Source organism: Odocoileus virginianus, chromosome 1 (assembly GCF_023699985.2).
Source record: "Odocoileus virginianus isolate 20LAN1187 ecotype Illinois chromosome 1, Ovbor_1.2, whole genome shotgun sequence".
NCBI classification, from domain to species: Eukaryota; Metazoa; Chordata; class Mammalia; order Artiodactyla; family Cervidae; genus Odocoileus; species Odocoileus virginianus.
The window spans coordinates 74,606,394-74,631,300 of record NC_069674.1 but is presented as its reverse complement, the minus strand read 5'-3'; the positions used below and the strand labels follow the sequence as shown (position 1 = coordinate 74,631,300).

Here is a 24,907-nt window from a genome sequence, read left to right as displayed (position 1 = left end):
TTTACTGGTTGTTGATCTTTTTTTTTTTTTTTAACCAGAGTGTAAACAAAATTAAATAACCTGTGAAACTCAGCAATACCTTTGTGAAAATGAATGTTCTCTATGTTTCCTTCTTATTTTCTATCTTTTTATGTACTTTAACATTTTTTTCTTCATGTGTTACATTCTTCTAAAGTATTGCCTTACCAACTTTATACACACAATATTCTGCTTCTGCCTCTTAGTAGCTGAAAGCTCATCTTTGATTTTAAATACCTAATGGTATTTTATTCCCATTACTTTTAAAAATTTTAATACTTAAACTAATAGGCATATGTGTACTTTGCTTTTCTTTAAGGAGAATAATAAACTGGATCTATCACACTCTGAATCTAAAGTCCTAGTACCTTCTTTCTTCCTAGTTCTATTTCACAGTGTTATTTTTGCATACATTTTTCATGGTTAGTACAGATGCAGCTGTGTTTTATTGTTGTTGTTTTCTTTTTCATTTTGACCATCTCATTCAAAATCTATATTCAGCCTTGAACTTTTCTGATTCTGCCTCATTATTGAAACCTCCACTTGGACACATGTTTTATTTTTAAGTATTGAAATTTCATATTCATCAGTCCTTCCAATGAATATTCAAGACTGATTTCCTTTAGGATGAACTGGTTTGATCTCCTTGCAATCCATGGGACTCTCAAAAAGAGTCTATTCTGACACCACAGTTCAAAAGTATCAATTGTTTGGCACTCAACTTTCTTTATGGTCCAACTCTCACATCCATACATGACTAATAGAAAAACCATAGCTTTGGCTAGACGGACCTTTGTCGGCAAAGTAATGTCTCTGCTTTTTAATATGCTGTCTAGGTTGGTCAAAGCTTATGTAGTATTTCCAAAACGTGCAAACAGTAACTACTACTGTAAAATTTTCCACCCCCTTACTTCTGTGGCCAGGAAGGAAGTTCACTTAAGTAATGCTTTTACGAAGTAAACATTTCCCAAGGAAGGCAGTAAAGGCTCATCTTCAATGGGCAGTCTTCAGAAATCCCATCACATTAGACATGCATTTAATAAGCCTATATATAAGTATAGAGACTCTGAATTATGTTGTGGGACACAAGATAAGTAAATGGATATCCTCAACCCCCAGAACATTGTAGATATGATGGAGGATTTGTGGGAGAAAGAAGGTGGTTTCATTGTGATATTACCACAAAGGGATTCTTCACCCATCACTTGGTACACTTACCTGTACCATTAATCATGTCACAATAACTTGACCAATAAAGGAGATTCCTTAGGAGTTAAAAAAAGAAGAAAATGATCAGTTTCATTTCAGAAGCACCTTCTCACATTACATTGTCTATTATGAGTCAGTATTTCTGCAAAAATAATAACAGTTGATTAGACTAGATGTGACAGGTGCTAAGTTTAAGAAATGTTCTAAGTCATTTGGTCTTTGTATTGCTTGAAGCCGGCATCTTGCTGAGATAAAGGAAGTGCCTGACACCACTAAGGAGTTAAATTATAAGATAAAAGCTGCCAAAATTTGGTAGTTAGGAACAACTTGGAAAAGATTAAGTTCTGTAAAAAGAAAAGTGAAAAACACATATCAGACATTTAGATGTCTACTTCAAGAAAGTTTTTTCTTTTGTTGTTCCAATGGGAGAAGTGGATTATTTCGTATTATGTTGACATGTCCTGCTGAGTAGGAGGAAGATACTAAATGGTTAACTGATATCTCATTATGAGAGAAAAGAGTAGAATGTGGAGGAGGAAAGAGATGTTTGATTAATAGAGATTTAGAAATGTAGAAAATCAATTTATATTTTTCTCTCAACTCTTGCGTGAGCTGGCATTAAAGTAGGATGAAGTTTATTAATTTACATTCTGGTATCTACATTAAATGTATATGTGTGTATATATTTATATATGGAAATAATGAAAACAACAGTAGTGATAGTTTCTCTGCATACTTAACCACTTTTTGGTGATGGAAAAATGGTTTTTTCACTCTAACATACCATCCAGTAAGATGTCAAGGCAAGCTATTGCTTCTTTTTTAAACAGAATAAGCTGTCAGTCATGCTCAGTCAAGTTAGCCTTATCATAATCTTAAATGAAAGTCTTACTCCAATTTGGAGTATTTAGTAACTCTCCTCAAAAACTCTGGTATTACTGAAATGGAATAAATTCTTACTTTCCTCAATATACAGAGATGTGATTTCCCTAAAATGAGCATTTAGAAGTGTTTGTTTTCCTCTATTAGAATTTTCAAAATGATACATGACTATGAACTCTGTAGATGAAAAGTCTATGTGAGTGAGTATTTAGCAGCTTTAGGCAATTTTTAGGTACAAACTCAATGTGAAGTAATGGTTACTTAATCATAAAAATATTTCGTCTCTTGATTTTGATCACTTTATTCTTTGTCAGAAATTACTGATCTTAAAACTCTTATTTCAACTTTGAAAAGTTTTTTCCCCCTGATATTTATTGGGCTTCTTTGTATTTTAGACATATGACAGATTAGGTGTACTCCACATAAACAGGCAGGAACTTGGAAGAAGTAGGAAATCATGGCTATGTGAACGTATCTCATTCTACTACTACTTCATAGGAGGTGTACACTTTATTTTCAGGTTTAATATGTCAGTTTTGGAACAGGAAGTAATAATTCCATTTTTTGGATTGATAATGGTGTAAAAGCTGAATTATCAATATAGAAAATTATTTCAGGAAAATTTTGAAGGGGCAAGTCATGAAAATGTTTGCATGAATTCATTACACTTTCATCTTTATTGGTACATTTAATCATCTCCCTGGAATAAATGATGTTTTTTGACATGCTCAGTTAAAAAAGAAACAGTAAGATGTCTATATTCCTACTTGCTAGATGATGAGTTGATATATTGATTATTTTCATTTGCATTTATGTCATTGTTGCATGTATGATGGTTATGCAGCAGAGATGGAAGTAGTCCCTTTAGATTTCTTTATGTAAGAGAACTTGTTCATAAAGGTGAACCCTCCAGTGGGGCTGAAACTCAGCAAAAATACAATAGTGTGACCAGTTATCACAACTAAAGGATTAATGCCTGGTAGACCTAGGGAGCTTCTAGGGCTGAGATACAAGCAGCTCTGTTCCACACGTTGTCCCTGTGCCTTACCAGCTGGTAAATAAGTTCCTTGCCTGCCTTAGAGTATCCTAGTGACACAAACTTTGCCTGGATACTTACTTTTTGCCTTTGTATGTGTCAATTATGGCAACTTTGCTTATGTCATCCTTTCCATTGAAAACTTTGTAAACTCCATCTGCAGTATTATTGTACTGAAGAGATACAAGAAAAAAATTACTTCTACAACAAACCATACTTTCCAAGTTATTAAATTTGTAATTAACTCTCAGTAGTTGTTCATAATTATTTTATGTGATTTTAAATATATATGCAATAGTTTCAAAATTATTGGTCTTTAATATTTTAAAAACACAGAATACAAAAGGTGACTAAATGCTAGATGCCGAGACAAAGTAATGTAACAAGTGCCAAAGCTGACATGATCCAATTCTAGCACTCTTTGTTTTATTTCATCCAGAAAGGCCATTTTGATCACTGCTCCTAATATGTTGTGGTGAGGGGAGAGTGAACAAAACCTATGAGAAAAATGACCAATTTCTAGACATTGTCTCTATGTTATGATCTCTAATAAGTAGTTACTAAGATGAGGTGCACAAAATTAAAAACAGAATTAGCCAAGGAAAGAAATAAAAATATGTGAGTGAAATAATAGTAACTGAATTTATCTCCCTTAAGGCTTTCTGTATTCATATTTGATTGATATATGAACTTGCAGCCCTAAAAACCATCTAAAGTAAAATAACAACAATGAACTGCAAAATGTAATTAATATCTCATATAGTGCCAAGTGGAATCACAGTAAAATTTTCAATGCAATAGTCACCTTGTCCTATTTGTAATTTGGAACATTCTGCTATAACTAAGTACATCACCAAATTCACTTTTTATATCCAAACTGCCATTTCATAGTTTGTAGATTGCTAGAAGTTCTTATCAGCTCTGAGCACGGCACTCACTCACAGATGTTCTTACAAACTAAATCTGAGAGAATAAAACATGCTGATGTATCAATCTTGTGTACAATTTAAGGTGACTTTTAAATTTATGTTGAAATAAATTTTTAAGAATGATATGATGAATACAATTAACAAAAATAAAACACAGCTTAAACTTGTTTTTTTAGACAGGAAACCAAAACCAAAAACAGTATTCAAACTCTTAGCACCTTAGAACCTAATTTTAGACAATTGCACATTTATCTAGGAGTGGAAACTTAATTAAATGGCCACTTCTTAATCTTAATTGTTAAATTCAGATAAGTTAAATTTTCCCAACTAGGAAAGCTAAATCCGTGTGAGGTAGAGACTTTTAAAAACTTAGAGTATGTATTCCGAGATCAGAAATAGGGTTAACACACTGAATGATAAACTTATGAATTGCCAATGTGATTATATTTATCCAGTTAAAGTCTTAACAGTATCAACATTTATAATTATTACTCACAGGATAAAACACACCAACTGTAGTAGCAACGGGATATGGAACCAAACTCAAGAATGGATCTGTATAGCCCCACAATAGTTCTTTCAAAGTTCTGTTTTGAAACATAGAAGATTTTGACTTTTTGATAAGTGAATTGAGTATTCCTTGAACAAATGCATTTGGATAGAGATGTGGTGCAGCCTGCAAAAAAAAAAAAAAAAAAATCAGGGTTTAAGACACCGACTGCAGCATCACTTTCTTAACAAATAAATATAAATATAAGAATTAAACTGAATAAAACAAGTTCCAGCCATCTTTAAAATGACTGCCAAATCTAGCCAGGGCTAAAAGTGTATTATTTCTTCATCTCTTCATGATTACATTTCTCTGTGGTTGTGTGGGCCACAGGAAGAAGAGTTTCAAAGTTAATCCTACTTTTGGACACATTTTGTCTGTTTCTCTCATTGGTTATTGATTTTGGCTGTGCTGAGTCTTCGCTGCTCGCAGGCTTCTCTCTGGCTGCCCTGAGCTGGGCCAGGCTCTAACTGTGGCGCATGGGCTTCTCACTGTGCTGGCTTCTCCTGGTGCAGAGCATGGGCTCCGGGGTGCGCAGACTTCAGAAGTCGGGGCGCGTGGGCTCAGCAGGTGCGGCCCCCTGCCTCCCGGACACATGCCCAACAGCACAGGCTGAGCTGCTCTGAGGCATGTGGGACCTTCCTGGACCGGGGATTGAACTCATGTCTCCTGCATTACCAGATTCTTTATCACTGGGTCACCGGGGAAGCCCCATAAATCCTACTTTTTAAAATGATACACTCTAAGTGGTCTTCTAATCAGTCTTCAGTTGATTATTCTATGATCTTGTCATCTTTCCAAATGATCATAATTAAAAATAATAGCATAAGAAAGCATTTTTATAAAAGTGAAAAAAAGATATCTAATGGTGGTTTTAATCATGAGATTATTTACAGTTGGATTCTAGAGTAATTTTGCTGTTTGTCTACTCACAGCTACAGCCAGGTTGAGAATGGTGAACATGTCATCCTCAGTTCCAACTGATAGTGAGGGTTCAAAGATGGCACCATTGGGCTGTAGGAAAGAGACCGTGTGGGTCTCAGAGTCCTGGGTTATATTTTCCTTGGCTAGATAACGAACTCTGAAACACAAGAGTAACTAAAACTCAAAACAGTTGTTTCAAATGAATGTCATTCTTTCATGCAACAAATAATTTTAAGTACATAGACTGTGTCAGAAATTATGCTAAACAAGTAGACCAAAAGGATAAGCAAGCTGATACTGAGTTTCTAGCAGATTAGAGAAGGAAGGTCTTAGATGAACATACCAGGGGAGAAGAAATACATGTTATTATAGGAGGTTACACAGATTCTGTGAGAAGATAGAAGAGGTAAAATCCCAGGCTTGGGATATGGGGGGATAATGGACAGGATACAATTCCATATAAGTGGTTTGAGTGACAGTTAGAACTTTACTTTGGTAAAATATGGTAGAACATATAGGATAAGTAAGAACATGGTGTACTTTTAGAAATAACATGTTTCCATATGGTTGGTTTACAGTGTAAGGGGAGTGGTAGAAAACAAAGCCACTGAAATGAGCAAGATCTCAAGGACTAAAGGGTTGCATTCTACATTTAGATGTTCACCTTTTATCTTGAGGGTGAGGGGGAAACACAGAAGTTGGAGCAGGGGAATATTATAAGCCCCTATTCTTTTATTAGAAGGACTGTTCAAAGTAGATAGCCTTTCCATCAATGGCTTGATTATAATTTTCATTATTTTAATGAGAATTAAAGATAACTAACAATGTATTTCACCATCACAGATCAATTCCTCTCCAACCCTACCCCATGTATGGAATAGTTATTAGTTCTAAGTGCCTGGCTCTAATCTCTAGGCAGAGTACCAACTACTTTTTAGGAATGTGGTGAAGAGTAATATCATGGGAAAAAAATCTTCTGTACATACAGGATATTTACTGAGATGGAATAAGGTGTACATTATTCACTGCTCTATCATATATCTGAATGTCTCTATCATATGAGCTTCTAAATGTTATCTGTTGTTATCTAAGATAAAGACTGAAAAACCATGGGACTGAAATGGAAAAAACAAGACCAACCAGAAAAACCTGACCTGACTTCAATCAAGTATAATAAAAATGTAGATTCCTTTGCCATAGGTATTATGAGTATTTTGTATCCCCAAGCAGTGTCTGGTACATGGGTAAGTTCTCGGTAAATGTTTTTGAATGAAGAAATTATTTTTTACACTCTTTAAAAAGAGAATTCACCAAAATATGGAAATATATCTTATTTCTAATACAATTTCATCAAGCTTTTTATTATTTATTCTCCTTGGAGTACTGTAGATGTACAAAGAATATAAATATCTGAGACATCATCCTGGAGAATCTATTACTAGTCAGTTACTCTTTTATATTAGATAGTTACATGTTAAAATTATATTACATTCATATTTAAAATTGACATAATTTTCAGGAACATTTATTTTATATGTTTGAAATAATATCAATATAAGTAAGTGTAAGTAACTGAAAGTCACTCAGTCATGTCTGACTCTTTGTGACTATACTGTCCATGGAATTCTGCAGGCCAGAATACTGGAGTGGGTAGCCTTTCCCTTCTCCAGGGGATCTTCCCAACCCAGGGATTGAACCCAGGTCTCCCACATTGCAGGCACATTCTTTACCAGCTGAGCCATAATTGTGACCCAAATTGTAGTTCACTTAGTTGTACTTACATTATACCAGCAGATGGCACTCACTAACAGAAAAAAAATCCTTAAAACTGAGGTCTGTGTTTAGAATGTACTTTTAAAAAGAGATTATAAATACTCAAGTTTTTGTTTAAAAATTCAAATGTATTCAGGTTTTACAGAGTGTTGGTTAATAAGGTCAAAGGGAGGAAACTGCTTCATATTGTTTTCCATGTACTTCTGCCAAAGCAAAGTAATTAAAAAATTTATGTTCAATCTGAGAATATTCTGAAGGAGTTACCAGGTCTTCATAGAGATGGTATACATAATTAACATCTCAATCCAGGAAGTTTCATGCTCTGACCCATGTCACATCCTGTCAAAGTTTCATCAAGCTCACTTCAGCAGCTAAAAGGCAAATAAGCCCGTGTGGTTCTGTTGAGGAGGGACATCCTCCTTCACTTCCAATTTCAACTGAATTCAGGGTGTAGTTGATAGGAAGTAAATTCACCTCAACACATGGAAGACTCTCAAACAATTTACTTTTTCTGAAAGGTAACCATTGTTTTCCCATTATTTAAGGCATCTAGGTAGACAGTAAGGATTCCTTTGTCAACATAATAAGACATCATGAGATTCCTTTAGAATTGTTATATAAATTTGAGTTTGTTTACATACTTTAGCTGAAAATCCAATTTCTCCACCCCCCACCTCATTGCTTCTCCAAGTAAATGAATTATATCTAATCCACTCCATTTTTATCCTTTAGAGAATGAAGGTTTTAGCCTTCAAGAATAAGATATGTATCTTATCACCTATCAGAGCAGGACTGGGACAGGATTCTATATTACGTTTGTTTTTTACATTCCACAATGAATACCCTTAAAAGAGGGATCTCCCTGATGGCTCAGAGGGTAAAGCGTCTGCCTGCAATGCGGGAGACCAGGGTTCGATCCCTGGGTTGGGAAGATCCCCTGGAGAAGGAAATGGCAACCCACTCCAGTATTCTTGCCTGGAAAATCCCATGGATAGAGGAGCCTGGTAGGCTACAGTCCATGGGGTCGGAAAGAGTCGGACATGACTGAGCGACTTCACTCACCCTTAAAAGTAAAAACATACTCCCCCACCACCACCGCCGCCCTGCCAAACAAGCAAAAAAATTAAGCAAAACCTATGATGAGATAGATCTCAAATACCACCTATTTTCTCTTAATACATGTATTCAGTTCTCTAAGGGTACGATTTTTAATCAGTTATGGTTTGGTGGTTTAGTTGCTAAGTCATGTCCAGCTCTTGAGACCTCATGGACTGTAGCCTGCCAGGCTCCTCTGTCCATGGGATTTCCCAGGCAAGAACACTGGAGTGGGTTGCCATTTCCTTCTCCAGGGGATCTTCCCAACTCAGGAACTGAACCCGGGTCTCCTGCACTGCAGGCGGACTCTGGCACTGCAGTTATCAATCTTTAACAACTGAGCTATGACAGAAGTTTAATCAGTTATACTTAGATTATATTAGGTCATACGTGAGTTCTAGATTTTCAGAGTACATGTTTTTTGGAATAAGATATTCAGATATCTTATATCAGGCTTTTGATAGTGATATAAGAAGTATAAGACTCTGGAAAAAATTTTTTTTAATATTTCTGAAAGTAAGATTTTTTTCTGTAACAATGAAAACCAAGATTTCTTTGACCGAGATGTGGAGAGTAATAGACATATGTCTGAAGACAGGAGATGGGGATAATTACTAGGGTGGGATAGCACCATGGCGCTCTACAGCTTATATATTATGTTACAGCAGCAGGCATCACCCCTCCCCAACTATTGTTACTTCATTATATTTGAGCATAAATTGCTGATATAGAAATAGATTAATGCATGGAGAGGAAAGAAATTACATAATTATAGACTACATAAAACTATGAATTAGAAATCTTTACAAATATGAAGTTTTCTGATAATACTTGATTATTGTCTATAACTAGTTGTAATTATCCTTGAAAAATCAAAATTTATATAATAAGTGATACAACAGGACTTAATTCTGTTCCCATATGGGCTCTATAAATGTCCTAATACTTGGCTAAGGTTTGTGTTTTTAGCACTTCAATCTATAATTTTGATAGGGGGAAAATGTACACAAATATCTAGAAGTTACCCAGTTTCCAAGATTTTGTCATCGTGGACAAACCATTTCACTTGCCTGGTGTCAGTTTGATTTTTAAATTTACAAAATGATAAGTCCTGGCTAATTATTTCCCCCTACATCTGATGGATCTTAGATTCTATTCAAAATGTGTTAAACTGTTAAGGCCTGTAGATAAAGGTATTTTTTATTCAGTCTTAGTACTGGAGAAAATATAAGAATGAAGCTACTGTATAAATACACTCTTAAGACCTGGAAAATGTTTGAATAGAAATCCTAAACAGGTATTTTACTTACATAGAAGTTTAATGCTGTGGTTAGCAAAACTGACTATGTACTGCAGTCACCCAGAATATTTGTAAAACTCATTGCCAGGCTCAAACCAAGGGTCTCTGATCCACTAGGTCTAAGGTGGGGCCTGAGAATCTGCACTTCTGCCTAGTTCCGAGGTGATGCTGATGATACTGGTCCAGGAGCCATACTTTGAGAACTACTCATATACCTATACTTTTCAATTTTAAGATTTTAAAATACTCATTTTAAAAATTTTGATAGATTTTTTTCTATTTAGATGCATATTTCAGAGTTTGTGAAACATATATGCCACAAGTGTAAAACATGTGTGACTTGTTAAATGTAGGGTAGTTAACTGATGCTGGAAAATTCATAATAAAATCTGTTTTTTAATAATCATTAAATCCTTAGATTAGGGTTTTATGTAGGCAGAAACAAAATATTTCCATCTATATTAATGGTAAGAAAATAATAAGTACATTTCAATACAGTGACATTTGTCAAGTGGAAGCTTTTTCAGAAATACATGTGTTCAAGGAAAGAGGGCCACGTATTTTGGGGACTCACCTGTACGTGTAAGGACCTCTTTGCTTAACTTTAATTTTGCTGCTATTAAGTGCCACTTCATCTGGATTCTGCACATCAAATATCCAAAACTGTCTGTAAACATCTGTGCCTGTTTTAACCCAATTTTTAAAGGCAATTGTGCCTTCTTCAAGGACAACTTCCTATGAAAAAGAAAATAAGTTTGGATTATTTTTTTGTAGCCAATATGGGCACCTGTTGGGAGTTTAAAATCTTTAGTTAGCCTGTGAAAGACCAAGCTTAAGTACCCTGCTCATGAAAACCATTGCAACCTGCCACATGCTTGCAACAGAAATGTTTTCAACACATCATGGTTAGCAATCTCTTTAGTCAGCTAGGAAAATCAATGTGTAATATTGCCAACATGTCTGGTGATTGTAAGGCCAACCATTGGCAAGCTTTAGAGTGACCCTATTTCTATATTGCAACAGTTTGTAACAGTTTATTAAGCAAGTTTAATTAAAGCATTTCAAAAAAGTTCTTATCAGGTTGAATATTAATTTCTTATGTACCCTCAATGAGTCAGACTGAAGAGGCAAAAGGGAAAAACAGAAAAAATCTAGTGGAATTAGAAGTTTTCTCATTTTCTTCAGAAGTTGGATACTTCAGGGGAAAATCAGTTAACATTTATTAAGAGAAACACAACTTTGATTTCTCCCATTCAAAACCCTGATCAATGAGGCTTTCCTCTCAGTACATTTGCAGAAACCTAGGTATCTATTAGTATGGATACCTAAGTATCTATTAATAGTTTAGGAGCTGAGACAGAATAGAGAGTCACCAAACCCTTTAAGGTCAATTTTATTATCTGTAAAGTGAGGGAGTTATCATAGATGCTCTCCCAGGTTCCTTCCAAGGTGTTTGCTCTCTGAGCAAGAAGCCTATGGAACTCTAGTAGCTAATGGAGACAAAGGTGACTTTGTGGCAGGCAATGTTTCCAATTAACTACCTTGGAAGGAATACATACTCAGGTGGAAAGCTCCAGCTTACCCTTTTACTGCTAGAGGAAGAGGAAGGAAAGCATTTCACAGAAAATAAGCCTAAAACCCACAAGAACAATCTCACCTGTTTGTTTAGTTCACCAGGAAGCATCAATTCATAGAACGATGGATCAGAAAAGGACAGTGAACATTATTAGCACATTTTCTAGGAGAGCATGCTGACACTCTGAGAAACCAGGTTCCTGGCTCAAGGGTCACTGAGGCAAATGACTAGTGGCAGAATCACAATGAAGATCCTAATCTCTGACCCTTAGGCTAGTCCTCTTTTACACCCTGGTATATTTTTTGTTGCCGTCACCTCTGCATTTAGTTGGTAGAAGTCAAAGTGAATTAGCAATCTTCAGGACACTTACTTGCTTAATGGAGAGAAAAAGGGAATTCCTTAGAGAAGAACAGGGCATCAACTAAAATGCCATTACAAAATCCGGTGCTGTCACAATCCTTTTACACTGGGTACATGGCAACTATTAAAGCAGTGTGAGACCTTAGTACTTTTAACAAGCAATTGTCCTTGAAGATTGTTTTATTACTCCCCCAAAGTCTTAATTCCATAGCAAACCCAAATCAAGACAAATTTATGTATAGATAAGTATTATGGCTATTCTAAATGTAAAGGTGTTTACTGTGAATGATGAGGGTTTTGAAGCTGAAATCTACATGGAAGCTGCACGCTATGTTCATTGACCCATTTCAAGAGAAATTATGAGAGGAGAACACATGTGAACATATACACATGTACGTTATTCCTTTCACACGGTAGAATCTTAAGGACTAGTATAATATCACTTGTTTATCATTACCTCTTAAGACACATATTTGATTTCAATAATGTACTTGGTGGGACAGAAATCTCCCTGACTCTAAGGCTTGTGCATTTTATATAAAGAAACATTGTAACTATATCATGTCTTTCTTCTAAGGGCCATGAGTTACTTTGTCTTATTTGTCAATCTGGAGATAATTTTTAAATATGGAAGTTGAAACACGAAGAGTTTAAATGAGTGCATTGAATTTCTTGCTTTAGAGTTAGGGTCATCTAACGCCATCCACTTTTTCTTTAGTAGTAGAAGTGGGTCCTAGAAAAACAGATGTCTGATTCAATGTTGCACAACAATTTGGTAGTAGATAATGGTGAATCCGGCATTTCACGCCAATCTTGTGTGGTTTTTATAAAACCACAATTTGGACAGAGACAGAGAAAAATATTGAATCAGTCAGAACAGGAATGAATTTCTTCTGATCCTAAGACTACCTAGGTACTAGAAATTTGTATAGACCTCTTTGACTATCAAGACTAAATATATCATAACCTCTTCTTAAAAAGGAGTTCAAGTTCTTATGTTCTTTGTGAATTTAGAAGGCCTTGATTTTAAATTGACTTTGGACTGTCTGGTATATTTTGTGCATCTCTCAGTAAATTTGAAATACAAAGGTGAAATTCTGTGTAAAAAAAAAATAATATAATTGAAGATCCTCTCCCTTGGCTGATAACATACATCAGTATCTATCCTTGACCTTAAGCATTTAGCCCTGGATTTCAGCCTGTTGACTCTAGTGTGGCAGGGTCTTCGGCTGAGTTGAAAGCCATTTATTTTGAAAGTTCTGTTTGCTACATTAATTTGAAGGCAGATGTCTGGGACTGTTATACCCTCTATCTAGTCCTGTGGTCACTTGATTATTGCTGTTATGGGAGAGCAGTACTCATCCACATGATGGGCAACTTTAGTCTAACTATGATCCTGTGAATGAACTGTATAGAATACATATACAGAATATAATACTGTCCCATTTCTCATGGTTCTTATAGAGTACTGAAAGATGGAATCACATAGAGCAGATTTCCTTACCCTGCTACCAACCTGACTAAGTATATTGGCTTCTTTACTCAAAGCCTAGAGTGAAAAGTGAAAGCGTTAATTGCTCAGTCATGTCACTCTTTGTGACTGGATGGATTGTTGCCCATCAGGATCTTTTGTCCATGGAATTCTCCAGGGAAGAATACAAGAGCGGATTGCTGTTCCCTTCTCCAGGGGATCGTCCTGACCCAGGGGTTGAACCTGGGTCTCATGCATTGCAGGCAGATTCTTTACTGTTTGAGCCTCCTGGGAAGCCCAGAGTGAAGTGGTTAACAGTGAAATAGATGCTATGAGTTTGATTCCCAGTTTGATCATATGCTAACCATTTAAACTTGGGCAGATTATTTGATTTCTTATACCTCAGCTTCCTTATGTGTAAAACAGGGATAACAATAATATTAGAAATAATATGAGGTTGAACTATATGAAATTAATATTTCTGAAAGTCAATATATGTGGAATATGGTATAATTATATTAATTATTTCATTCATAGCATTCCTGTCTGAACCAGTCATGTGGCAATCACTCATATAAAATCCTGTGACGCTTCTGCTATTTAATCATTTCTATATTTATTCTCCATCCACTGAAATCAAAACTTCCCTAAAAAAGCAGAAACATACTGAAAAGAGTCTTTATCTTCTTCACTTACTACCGCAGTTTGTTCTGTTTAGAACCAGTTACAAGAAGTCTTCCTATGATCAAAACATTTTCTCCTATGTGTTTACATGCTGAGAAAAATAGAAGGGGAGGATTAGAATATTGGTGCCATATGACCCAGCAATCCCACTTCTGGGCATACACACCGAGGAAACCAGATCTGAAAGAGACACATGCACCCCATTGTTCATCGCAGCACTGTTTATAATAGCCAGGACATGGAAGCAACCTAGATGCCCATCAGCAGACGAATGGATGAGGAAGCTGTGGTACATATACACTATGGAATGTTACTCAGCTATTAAAAAGAACTCATTTGAATCAGTTCTAATGAGATGGATGAAACTGGAGCCCATTATACAGAGTGAAGTAAGTCAGAAAGATAAAGACCAATACAGTATACTAATGCATATATATGGAATTTAAAAAGATGGTAACAATAACCCATATGCAAAACAGAAAAAGAGACACAGATGTACAGAACAGACCTTTAGATTCTGTGGGAGAAGGCAAGGGTGGGATGTTCTGAGAGAATAGCACTGAAACAAGTATACTATCAAGGGTGAAACAGATCACCAGGCCAAGTTGGATGCATGAGACAAGTGCTCAGGCCTGGTGAACTGGGAAGACCCAGAGGGATGGGATGGGGAGGGAGGTGGGAGGGGGAATCGGGATGGGGAAGACATGTAAATCCATGGCTGATTCATGTCAATGTATGGCAAAAACCACTACAATATTGTAAAGTAATTAGCCTCCAACTAATAAAAATAAATGGAAAATAAATAAAAATCAAATTAAAAAAAAACAAAACAAATAAAAAAAGAATATTGGTGCTAGTTGTGCTAACAGTCAAAAAGTGCTTTTGATCTCAGGTTATTATCAAGTCATCAGTTAAACCTCAGAATAACAATTGGTGGAATTGATTAGATATAATATGTTTCAGAAACTCAAGAAATCAGCCTCCAAGTGTTTATGTAATTACCTAAAATGGGAGAATTTTTATTTGGCATGAAAAGTGTACTATGTTGATATTAAATTGGGCTGGAGGAAGAAAATTACACATGCTGACCTGTTTCTTAAAACACTTTTAAGTGATTTTATTATTGGAGTTAATGTGCAAATTAATGTTTAATCCATGTTTTACTATTTAAATTTAGAATTTATTTTAGATTATTTCATGTTCTCATGTTATTAAATTTAAAGCAAATTCTACTATCTTTAACAACCTATATACATCTGGCACTTTTTTGAGCTTTCAGATACTATAATAGGTAAAAATTATTTTATCATATCTAGAAATAGTCTAAGCATACATCATGAAATTAATATATATGTGTATAAAGTTTGCTATCAAATATTGACTTTGCTTTGAAATTATAGTCATTTTAATAAGTCAAAATTATAATCATTTATGTTTATTTTATATGGAAGCATTTTTTTGGCTACGAGAAGATCATTGTTTTCAAGAATCGGGAAAGGAAATGGTGTAGTTGAATGATGGTATGATTGAACATTAGTCTTTTAATTGAAAAAGATATCTTGATTGTCTGTCTTGATATTCCATGGTTAATATCATAGGTGAATTCAAACTATTTAAAATTGCCTGTTATATAATATTCAGCAATATTAATCAAGTGATATTTTATAGTGTCAGGTGATAAATTACCCTTTGTGAGTGGTGCCAGAACTTTGACCTTTTACTGAAGTCCTTTGATAATTTCTGCTTTCCACATTAGTGGCAGCTCATGCCGTTGACTTTTAGTCTATCTAGCAAGATTGCATAAATCTGCTGGTCCCACTCAATTCTACTAGGAATCATGATCTGAAACACTGGTATAAAAGCATTCAGCTATAATGCATAAAACCCTACATAATGCATAGTTACCTGTAATGCATAAAAACCCTACAAAATTTCCTTTGGAAACAGTGAGTAAAGAAATATAATAGTAAAATATATCGACTATTTTATGCCATTTCAGATACTGGTATCAGGTGTCATCTTTGAGAACCAGAAATTATCAGAGTTCCAACTCTAGAGAACAAGATAAGATGGTTTTCTTATCTTTTTAAATTAAGCACTTTAATTTTTTTATGGTGCTTATATATAGGTAATAACTTTGACAACTTGCTGTTAGTCCATTAAATAATGCAAGTTACATGCAATGAGTTTTAATTGTAGAGATAAACTGACCGGTAGTACAACATATATATATATAAATATTTGTAAAATAGCAGTATTAACCTAAGTGCTCTTAAGGCAGGGGCGAGACACTTGGCTCTCTGTGCTTACACATAATTCAAAGATTTGACCTCTACACGTATGCCAAACTGATACATATGCTAATCTCATATTTAAAATAATTTTGTAAACTAAATTTAAAAGAAACAGTTTTATTTAAATAAAGAAAAAGTCCCAACATCTTTACATAATTAAAATAAGCAAGGTCAACACAGCTATATGAAAATCTGAGAGCAAAAGCAGTCTGTCTTAACTATACTACACAGCTCCTGACCATTGAAGGGCTTCTGATGATGTCTTGAAAAATGAAAGTGAAGTCGTTTAGTCGTGTCTGACTCTTTGGAACCCATGGACTGTAACCTATCAAGTTCCTCTGACCATGGGGTTTTCCAGGCAAGAGTACTGGAATGGGTTGCCATTTCCTTCTCCAGGGGATCTTCCTGACCCAGGATTGATCCCAAGTCTCCTGCATTGCAGGCAGATGCTTTATCATCTGAGCCACTTGATCTTAACCAACAGGCTGAGAAGTGATGTCTTAGAGATGATGTCTTAGTCTGTGAATATTGAGCTGGGTTACAATGTGACCCAAAGATTGCAGGTAACCCTCATTTCAAAAATAAGAAGGGAAAGCATTCTATTTCTTTATTTTATCCCACTTTATTACTCGGCACTACTGAAAATACAATTTTAAAGTTGTTAGTGACTGTGTTCTAACTACTATTTCCTTAATTTTCATTTGCCTGAGATAATTTTACTTTTTCCTTAAAAATTGGCTTCATAATAACTTCTAAAAAATTAGTCTATTTTTTTCATTGCTTCATATAAAGTAATTTTTCTGTTTTCTGTTGTCTTCCTACTTACCTCTGAATGCACAAATCCCATAGTAATTTCTCTGCTCTTTTGTCTCTATATTAAAACTCTCCTTAAACATATCTATTGTTTAGTTTTATCTGTATTCTCCATAATAATGAACAAATCTCTGAACCTTCCCTTTGAAATATACACTGACGTTCTTTTCAAATCACTTATAAAACCTCTGTGCTTTACTCTTCCAAGGTATACATGTTTCTATCAAGAACACAACTGGATATCTTGTAGTTTGAAATTTTTACTTCTCTCTCCCCCTATTTAGTTAGTTCTTCTACCCATTGCATTCCATCACCCATCAGTTCTACATACTCCATCACACTAGACCAGAGAGCCTTTTGTTATGTGCAAACTGTGCAAAGCTCTATTTAAAAGTGAGTGTTAAATTCTCCTTGAAAGTGGTCATGTCCTGCATAACATTTCCTGTATTTGGTCTCCTCACTTTCCAACACTTTCTGCTGTAGAATTAGAGAGTGCAAAATGTATAAATCATCTCATCTCGGCCTTCAGATTGCCTCGGTTTAGAAACTAACTCCTATTCCTTTTGGCTAGGTGAGTTGTCAGGTTGATTTAAGGTCTTGTGATGGTAGTACCTTCTCATAGATATTTGTGAAGATTAAATGAATTAGTATATATGAAGCTCTTAGTAGGACTAAAAAATGCTTTATTTATTTAGTATATAGTATAATATATTAGTATGTGTGGCATATAACTTACTAGTATATAGTATATTTGATACCAGTCTCCAAATGCAGATTTTGTTATATCTAACAACTACAGGTAAATATACACTACTATTGCTTGTCATGTCATTAATTAAATAGTCTTCTGCCTGATGCTCAAAAGTTTCCTAAATTTTACCCCATGTTATTATCTTTCTAATCATCTCTGCTGTTATTTCTTTATTTTGACACATTTAAAAAATATTTTTCTAAAAAAAAATTTTTTTTTCCTTCTGTCATCACAGTATTTAGTTGCATTTCCACAACTTTTTTCCATGGCATTAAGCAGTCCCTTGACACTTTTATTGGAACTCTCTTTGGACTTTCAAAATTTTATACTTCAAAATCCAACTCAAGTCTCAGTTTCTTCCTGAAGTTACTGAATACTCTGCGAAAGTTCTCTTTCTAAATAGTGTATGCTTTAGAATTCAATTACAGAGTTTCACAAGTCTCTGTAATTATTTTTACAATATGCTTTTTCCCAATTAAAATTTATATTTCTTAAGATAAATATTTATTCTCTCAGCCACTATACAAATTTTTGATGTCTGAAAACTCTTATTTCCTCAAGATTAGCCATATGAACTTAGAGATAAATATTAAACAATTAAAATAGATGTTAGTGCCTCTCATGATGTCTAACAGAGACTCTGTATAACATTGTAGAATAAGAAGAAGAAACAATAGATGATCATTGTTCGCTGCTGATGATCAAGTGTGACAGAAAATCTTAGTCTAAGATGCTGTGCACCGGAAGATTATTGTCGCTTTTCTCTTCTGAAGATTAAAAAAAAATTATAGTCTGTGTGTCAAAATTTATCCTGTTCTCACTCCACAGATACAGAAGGGAAGTGAGTTTACAGAGCAGAAAGGATATAGAACAATAGTGGTTCTCTCTAACATGTTAGACACCCCACACCTCACCATCTCCTGTCTGTCTCTATTGAGCTATATTAAAATAATATCAAGAAAGTGGGGAATTCCAAGGAAGGAGATGGTATTTAATGTATAATATTTCCAGTTAAATGCATGAGGTTAAAATTTTTGCTGTCAGTTAGCAAGAGAAAAGATAGAAACGCCTGTGTGATTATTAAGCAAATGTATAGAAACTGTACCAAAAATGTCCTACTTCATAATCTGTTGTACTAAGACAATAGCTATAATAGTACAGCCAGAAAAAAATTTAATTTACAGACTAAGCATTTAGCTGAACAAAAACCAAAAAAGCTTTGGAAAATAGTAACTTCTTGTCCTGGGTAACTAGATTTGAAGTTAAATCTTCGTATTAAGTCAGGCAGTGCTTTAGTGAAAAATAATTATAATTATTTACTCCTAGTAAGAGTAGGATGTCAAACATGGGTGAATGGATGAGACAGATAAAGGTCTTGACAGGAACAGAAACTCCAGTATGAGTTGGTAGTCTAGCCCATTTATGATTCAGTTCTTGTTGATCTCCTCTGTGCATTCTGCTTACTGCCATCTAGACCACTGGCATCTGAACCAGGATGACAGCTGAGGCTAGCACTCAGATATGTTTATTTGGCCAGCATTATATTTTAAAAATAAACATACATGCCTCTGAGCAGGGCACACACTTTTAACTTCACAGTAGTCATTGTCTTGTTTTTACATTGTTCTTGGTAGCTTTTCTTTAAGGCTTGTCTCCAAACCCTGAAGTCATTGGAATTTGCTATCCCTGGTTTAGGACTTCAGTAGATGTACTTCTTATTCTAGTCTTCCTTCTCTTTATCAATTAAAGTTGATGAGTATAAAGCTGAATTAGAAGGAACTGGGATGAGAGACGGATTTCAGTTTGTTGTACAAAGCCTATATATTAAGTCACTTTATTTTTAGTTAAATCTATAGTGAACTTGTTTGTATACATATACATATATATATATATATATATATATACGCGCACACACACACACACACACACACACATATATATATATATATATATATATATATATATATATACTGGGATATGTTCTGCGTAACATTTTTGAAAGTATTTTCTAAAAGTCCCTTATCAACCTTCATCAGTAGGAAATGTTTATAAGAATCATATATTATTAATATTACACACATATAAAACAGTTTACCAAAAAAAAGTAAATTTTACCAGTTTTACCAAATATTCCTAAATCAATATTAAACACAATTTTAAGTTATACTTATTAAACATAGTTTTAAGTTACATATGATTTTACTTTAATCAACTGTAACCAAAGTGCAACTACTTTTATAAATGTACCCTCACAGAATAATACTCATTTCTCATTCAAAAGCATATGAAAAGCATATCAGCATACCCTTTGTACATAATTAAATGGAATTATTTCTAATTACCTGCATACTTAGAATAGTTTTTATCAGAAATTAAATATTTAGGCTTAAGATGACAGTGCATTCATATAGAGTATACATCATACTTTGATTATTTCTTTATCATGTAGAGTGTCAGTTGTTCAAAATCACCTTTGTGTTAGACACATAATTGCCTATTATAATGAAATATAAAACAGGAACCCTAAGCCAAATAGACTGAATCAGGATGAAAAGAAATATTCTTGATACCACTTTTACCTTTTTAATTGTCTTCTGAATAAGCATGTCTCCAACTGGCATTAGAATCCCTCCAAACACAGCCAGGACTGCACCAATGACAGCACCAGCAACGAGCCCACAGTTTCGATTGCAGCCCATGTTTCTTGTTCAAGGAAAAACTGAAGTGCAGCACCTGCTTCTTTCAAACTCCCGGGTCTGATGAAGGTGGTTGCCAAGAGGTCTGGTTCTATCATTAGGAGGAGATCATAAAACAGAAGCATAAATATCAGTACAAAAAGATCAAAGTACAAGGAAAACACGCAACTGAAACAAATCATCTTGCCAGTTATAGACAGATTTTTTTTTAAATAAAACTTTCTAGGTCTTGTAATTTTTTTTTAATGTGACCTACCTACAAGTGGTAGAAATAATAAATATCATCACATAGAGCATTTCTTCAAAATTCTCTTTAAATTTTTTTTTCCTGTGGATGATTAACATACTGAAATCTTATCTATGGAGAATATGTTTACGTACTCTTGCCCTCTGCCTACTTTCTGTCAGCCTGGGACACTTACAGACATTTTTGCCCTCTATCTGGATTTTCCACCTAAACACAGCCATTTGCGCAATACTACCTGGGGGACAACAGACTGGTTCCAAATAGGAAAAGGAGTATGGCAAGGCTGTGTATTGTCACCCTGCTTATTTAACTTATATGCAGAGTACATCATGAGAAACGCTGGGCTGGAAGAAGCACAAGCTGGAATCAAGATTGCCGGGAGAAATATCAATAACCTCAGATATGCGGATGACACCACCCTTATGGCAGAAAATGAAGAAGAACTAAAGAGCCTTTTGATGATGAAAGAAGAGAGTGAAAAAGTTGGCTTAAAGCTCAACATTCAGAAATCTAAGATCATGGCATCTGGTCCCATCACTTCATGGCAAATAGATAGGGAAACAGTGGTAACAGTGGCTGACTTTATTTTGGGGGGCTCCAAAATCACTGTGGATGGTGACTGCAGCCATGAAATTAAAAGATGCTTACTTCTTGGAAGGACAGTTATGACCAATCTAGACAGCATATTAAAAAGCAGAGATATTACTTTGCCAACAAAGGTCAGTCTAGTCAAGGCTATGGTTTTTCCAATAGTCATGTATGCATGTGAGAGTTGGACTATAAAGAAAGCTGAGCACAGAAGAATTGATGCTTTTGAACTGTGGTGTTGGAGAAGACTCTTGAGAGTCCCTTGGACTGCAAGGAGATCCAACCAGTCCATCCTAAAGGAGATCAGTCCTGGGTGTTCATTGGAAGGACTGATTCTGAAGCTGAAACTCCAATACTTTGGCCACCTGATGCGAAGAGCTGACTCATTGGAAAAGACCCTGATGCTGGGAAAGATTGAGGACAGGAGGAGAAGGGGATGACAGAGGATGACATGGTTGGATGGTATCACTGATTCAATGGACATGAGTTTGGGTGGACTCCGGGAGTTGGTGATGGACAGGGACGCCTGGCATGCCTGGCATTCATGGGGTCACAAAGAGCTGGACACGACTGAGCGACTGAACTGAGCTGAACCTAGTGTTCTCCTGCAGATTGAATGTGGGTTGACTGGGGTGTATTCCATCTAAATGCTAAACAAGAATGGTAACAGATGTTTTCTTTACCTTTTTCACAATTAGAAAGATACAGTTTTTACAGGAAATAATCTGATGAGTCTTAGAAGGAGTCAGTTCTTCTAATCAGTGGTAACCTATCTATTAAAACAAAAAAACACGAGTAAATTAGGGAAATACATTGTCAGAAAATTAACACTACACTACTCTCTAATACCACCAAAATTATAATCACTGTTAAAAGAAAATTCCTTTTTCATGGATATTGAGTTCATGCTTGAATTCTTTTGTATCAACTGTGTTGCAAATGTTGAAATATTTTACAGAATATTTTCTTTTTAATAACTGATTTTTATATCATCTAAAGGTGAACAGAACTTGAAGAAAATATGTAGAGTATATCTAGATTCTGTAATAGGTATTGCTTTCTTACTAGCCTCAAATATGTATATTTTAACATATTTAAGAGCAATAGTTTTCCTTTTGCTGTAGGGAGCTGATTCATAGGGCTTCCCTGGTGACTCAGTGGTAAAGAATCTGGCTGCCTATACAGGAGATGTGGGTTGGATCCCTGGGTTGGGAAGATCCCCTGGAGAAGCAAATCGCAATCCACTCCAGTAATTTTGTCTGGGAAATCCCATGGACAGAGGAGCCTAGTGGGCTATAGTAAATGAGGTTACAAAAGAATCAGACATGACTTAGAGACTAAACAACAATAATAAACTGATTCATAACAATTCTGTTAAAATCAATTAGATTGTGTCAATATGTGTTTCACTCAGTCTTATCTTTGGAAGAAAATTCTTAGTGTATTAAGTAGATCCTATTGTAACAAGACTTTATTATTCAAATACCTAAAACATACTATTTGAGCAGTTTTGATTTCAGTAAGAAATCTATACTAGAGTTGACCTGACATTGATAAACAGATTGTGCTTTGTAGCTTGTAAACAAATATTCCCTACTTCAGAATGCCCTTGCCCAAGGAAAACAAAAATTGAAATAGGTTGGAGGGACACACAGTATTTTTGTCAGTCTTGTAAGGATAATAGTAAAAATCATACTTCGTTATGGTTTCAGATTTTCCTTCCATAGCTTGGTTGTGGTTGCAGTACCATTCTGATGGTTTTAGTTTTATTAGTATTTCTCCCCATTTGAGTAAGCATTTAATTTTTTAAAAGTATTAATTGCTTAGCTAAGAAAATGTTAAGAATAGTGTTAATAAAATAAAGGAATAAGACTTTCCCTCAAAATGGAAAAAGGCAAATCTTACAAACTTTTTTCATTCTTCAGGATTTCCATTCACTTATACCAAATACCTAGGATGATCCACTGTAAATCAGGATGAACAAACTGATTCACACTGAGGTCCTGGTGGCTAAGAAGCTTGAATAGTCATTAATGTCACATGTTTTTTCCCAATGTAAACAAAACACACAAGCCTAAACAAGTGATTTATTTTTCCTGTGGAATTTTATGTCTCTGAGCAAGTTGAGTTGTTTAGTTGCTAAGTCATTAGTGACTCTTAGCAACCCATGGACTGCAGCACGCCAGGCTCCTCTGTCCTCCACTATCTCCTGGAGTTTGCTCAGATTCATATGCATTGAATCCATGATGCTATCAAACTATCTCATCCTCTGCTACCCCTTTCTCCTATTACCTTCAGTCTTTCATAGCATCAGGTCTTTTCCAATGAGTCGGCTCTTCACATCAGGTAGCCAAAGTTCTGGAGCTTCAACCTGTCCTTCCAATGAATATTCAGAGTGGATTTCCTTTGGGATTGACTGGTTTGATCTCCTTGTAGTCCAAGGGACTCTCAAGAGTCTTCTCCAGCACCTCAGTTTGAAAGCATCAATTTGTTGGCATTAAGCCTTCTTTATGGTCCAACTCTCACATCGGTACATGACCACTGTAAAAACCATAGCTTTGGCTATACGGACCTTTGTAGGAAAAGTGATACCTCTGCTTTTCAGTACACTAAGTTTGGCATAGCTTTCCTTCCTTTATTAATTGCTTGGGGGTAGAACCCGCCTGCCAGTGTAGGAGATGCAAGAGACACAGGTTCGATCCCTGGGTCAGGAAGGTCCCCTGGAAAAGGGAATGGCCACCCACTCCAGTATTCTAGACTGAAGAATTCCATGGACAGAGGAGCCAGGCGGGCCACAGTCCATAGGGTCACATTGGTCATGACTGAAACGATTTAATACAGAGGATGAAGAATAACATGCTCCCTTCTATGGCTTTGGGTAGGATTGTCATAATACAGTGGAATAAATTATTTAAACTTGATAATAATTACTAGATATTCACAAGTAGAATCTCTTTTCTACTTGTGAATATCATTTTGAGTGTGCTGTACTGTATGTAAGTGATCATATTCAGGGGAACTTATCAAGTACTATTTTACTGAATGCCCATCCTATAGACCATTCCCCAATTCTCATCTGTAAGTTATATTTGAGGTAGACATCAAAATACAGGGATCCAAACTGCTGTAATTGAGGGTGGGAGACTTGAGATGAAACCAAAGTGATTGGCCACTCTATGCCAGATGACCATGGGCAAGCTATTTAATTGCTCTGTTCCTCAATTTCTTTATGTGTAAAGTAAGATTGTAAGATGAGATCCCCATTTTTTCATTTAAGCAGCTGAACTGGTTCTTCACTCAAATCCTTACATGGAAGCCCAAGCCAAGTGACTTAGGTTACAGCATTTGTGGGTCCACTGAAACCCTGATTCCTAACTTGGTCTCCTCTGTCCCACGTAGCACTATCTTGTCCCATGTTTAGGATGCTTGAGGAGCATCTCTATAGAAACCTGTGGATTGCAATTCATTAAAAATTCAGAGCAGGAAATACCGAGGGTCAAATTCTAGTTTCGTTTATGTAACATCAGGAATACAACTCAAATCATCTCTTTTGAAAAGATATTTTCTATATAAATGCCACAAAATTATTCAATATTAATGTCGTTTGCAGTTATGTCAGGTGGAATATAAAATGATTTTAAAATTATAAATCTTTTATTTCTGAAATGGATATAGGTGTGTATTACTTGTCTGTTTGCAGATTCTGTGCCA

General features: G+C 35.3%; 1 protein-coding gene across 9 annotated transcripts in view; it reads right to left on the bottom strand.

Annotated features, from left to right (window-relative positions):
* LOC110146700 (platelet glycoprotein 4) overlaps nt 1-24,907 on the bottom strand; it is a 119,039-nt gene that overhangs the window by 14,708 nt on the left and 79,424 nt on the right. For 5 of the 9 annotated variants that reach the window (XM_020907641.2, XM_020907640.2, XM_070469858.1 and 2 more), the window contains exons 2-8: nt 21,880-21,969; nt 20,245-20,452; nt 10,291-10,451; nt 5,558-5,705; nt 4,571-4,750; nt 3,227-3,318; nt 1,237-1,283 (exon numbers count right to left, since the gene is read on the bottom strand). In XM_020907641.2, coding sequence (XP_020763300.2) covers nt 1,237-1,283; nt 3,227-3,318; nt 4,571-4,750; nt 5,558-5,705; nt 10,291-10,451; nt 20,245-20,364 — 748 coding nt within the window. In that variant the 5' untranslated portion in view covers nt 20,365-20,452; nt 21,880-21,969. Of the gene's footprint in view, nt 1-1,236; nt 1,284-3,226; nt 3,319-4,570; nt 4,751-5,557; nt 5,706-10,290; nt 10,452-20,244; nt 20,453-21,879; nt 21,970-23,488; nt 23,665-24,907 lie in introns of those variants that run through there. The other 4 variants (XM_070469869.1, XM_070469867.1, XM_020907642.2 and 1 more) reach the window with 2 other exon arrangements.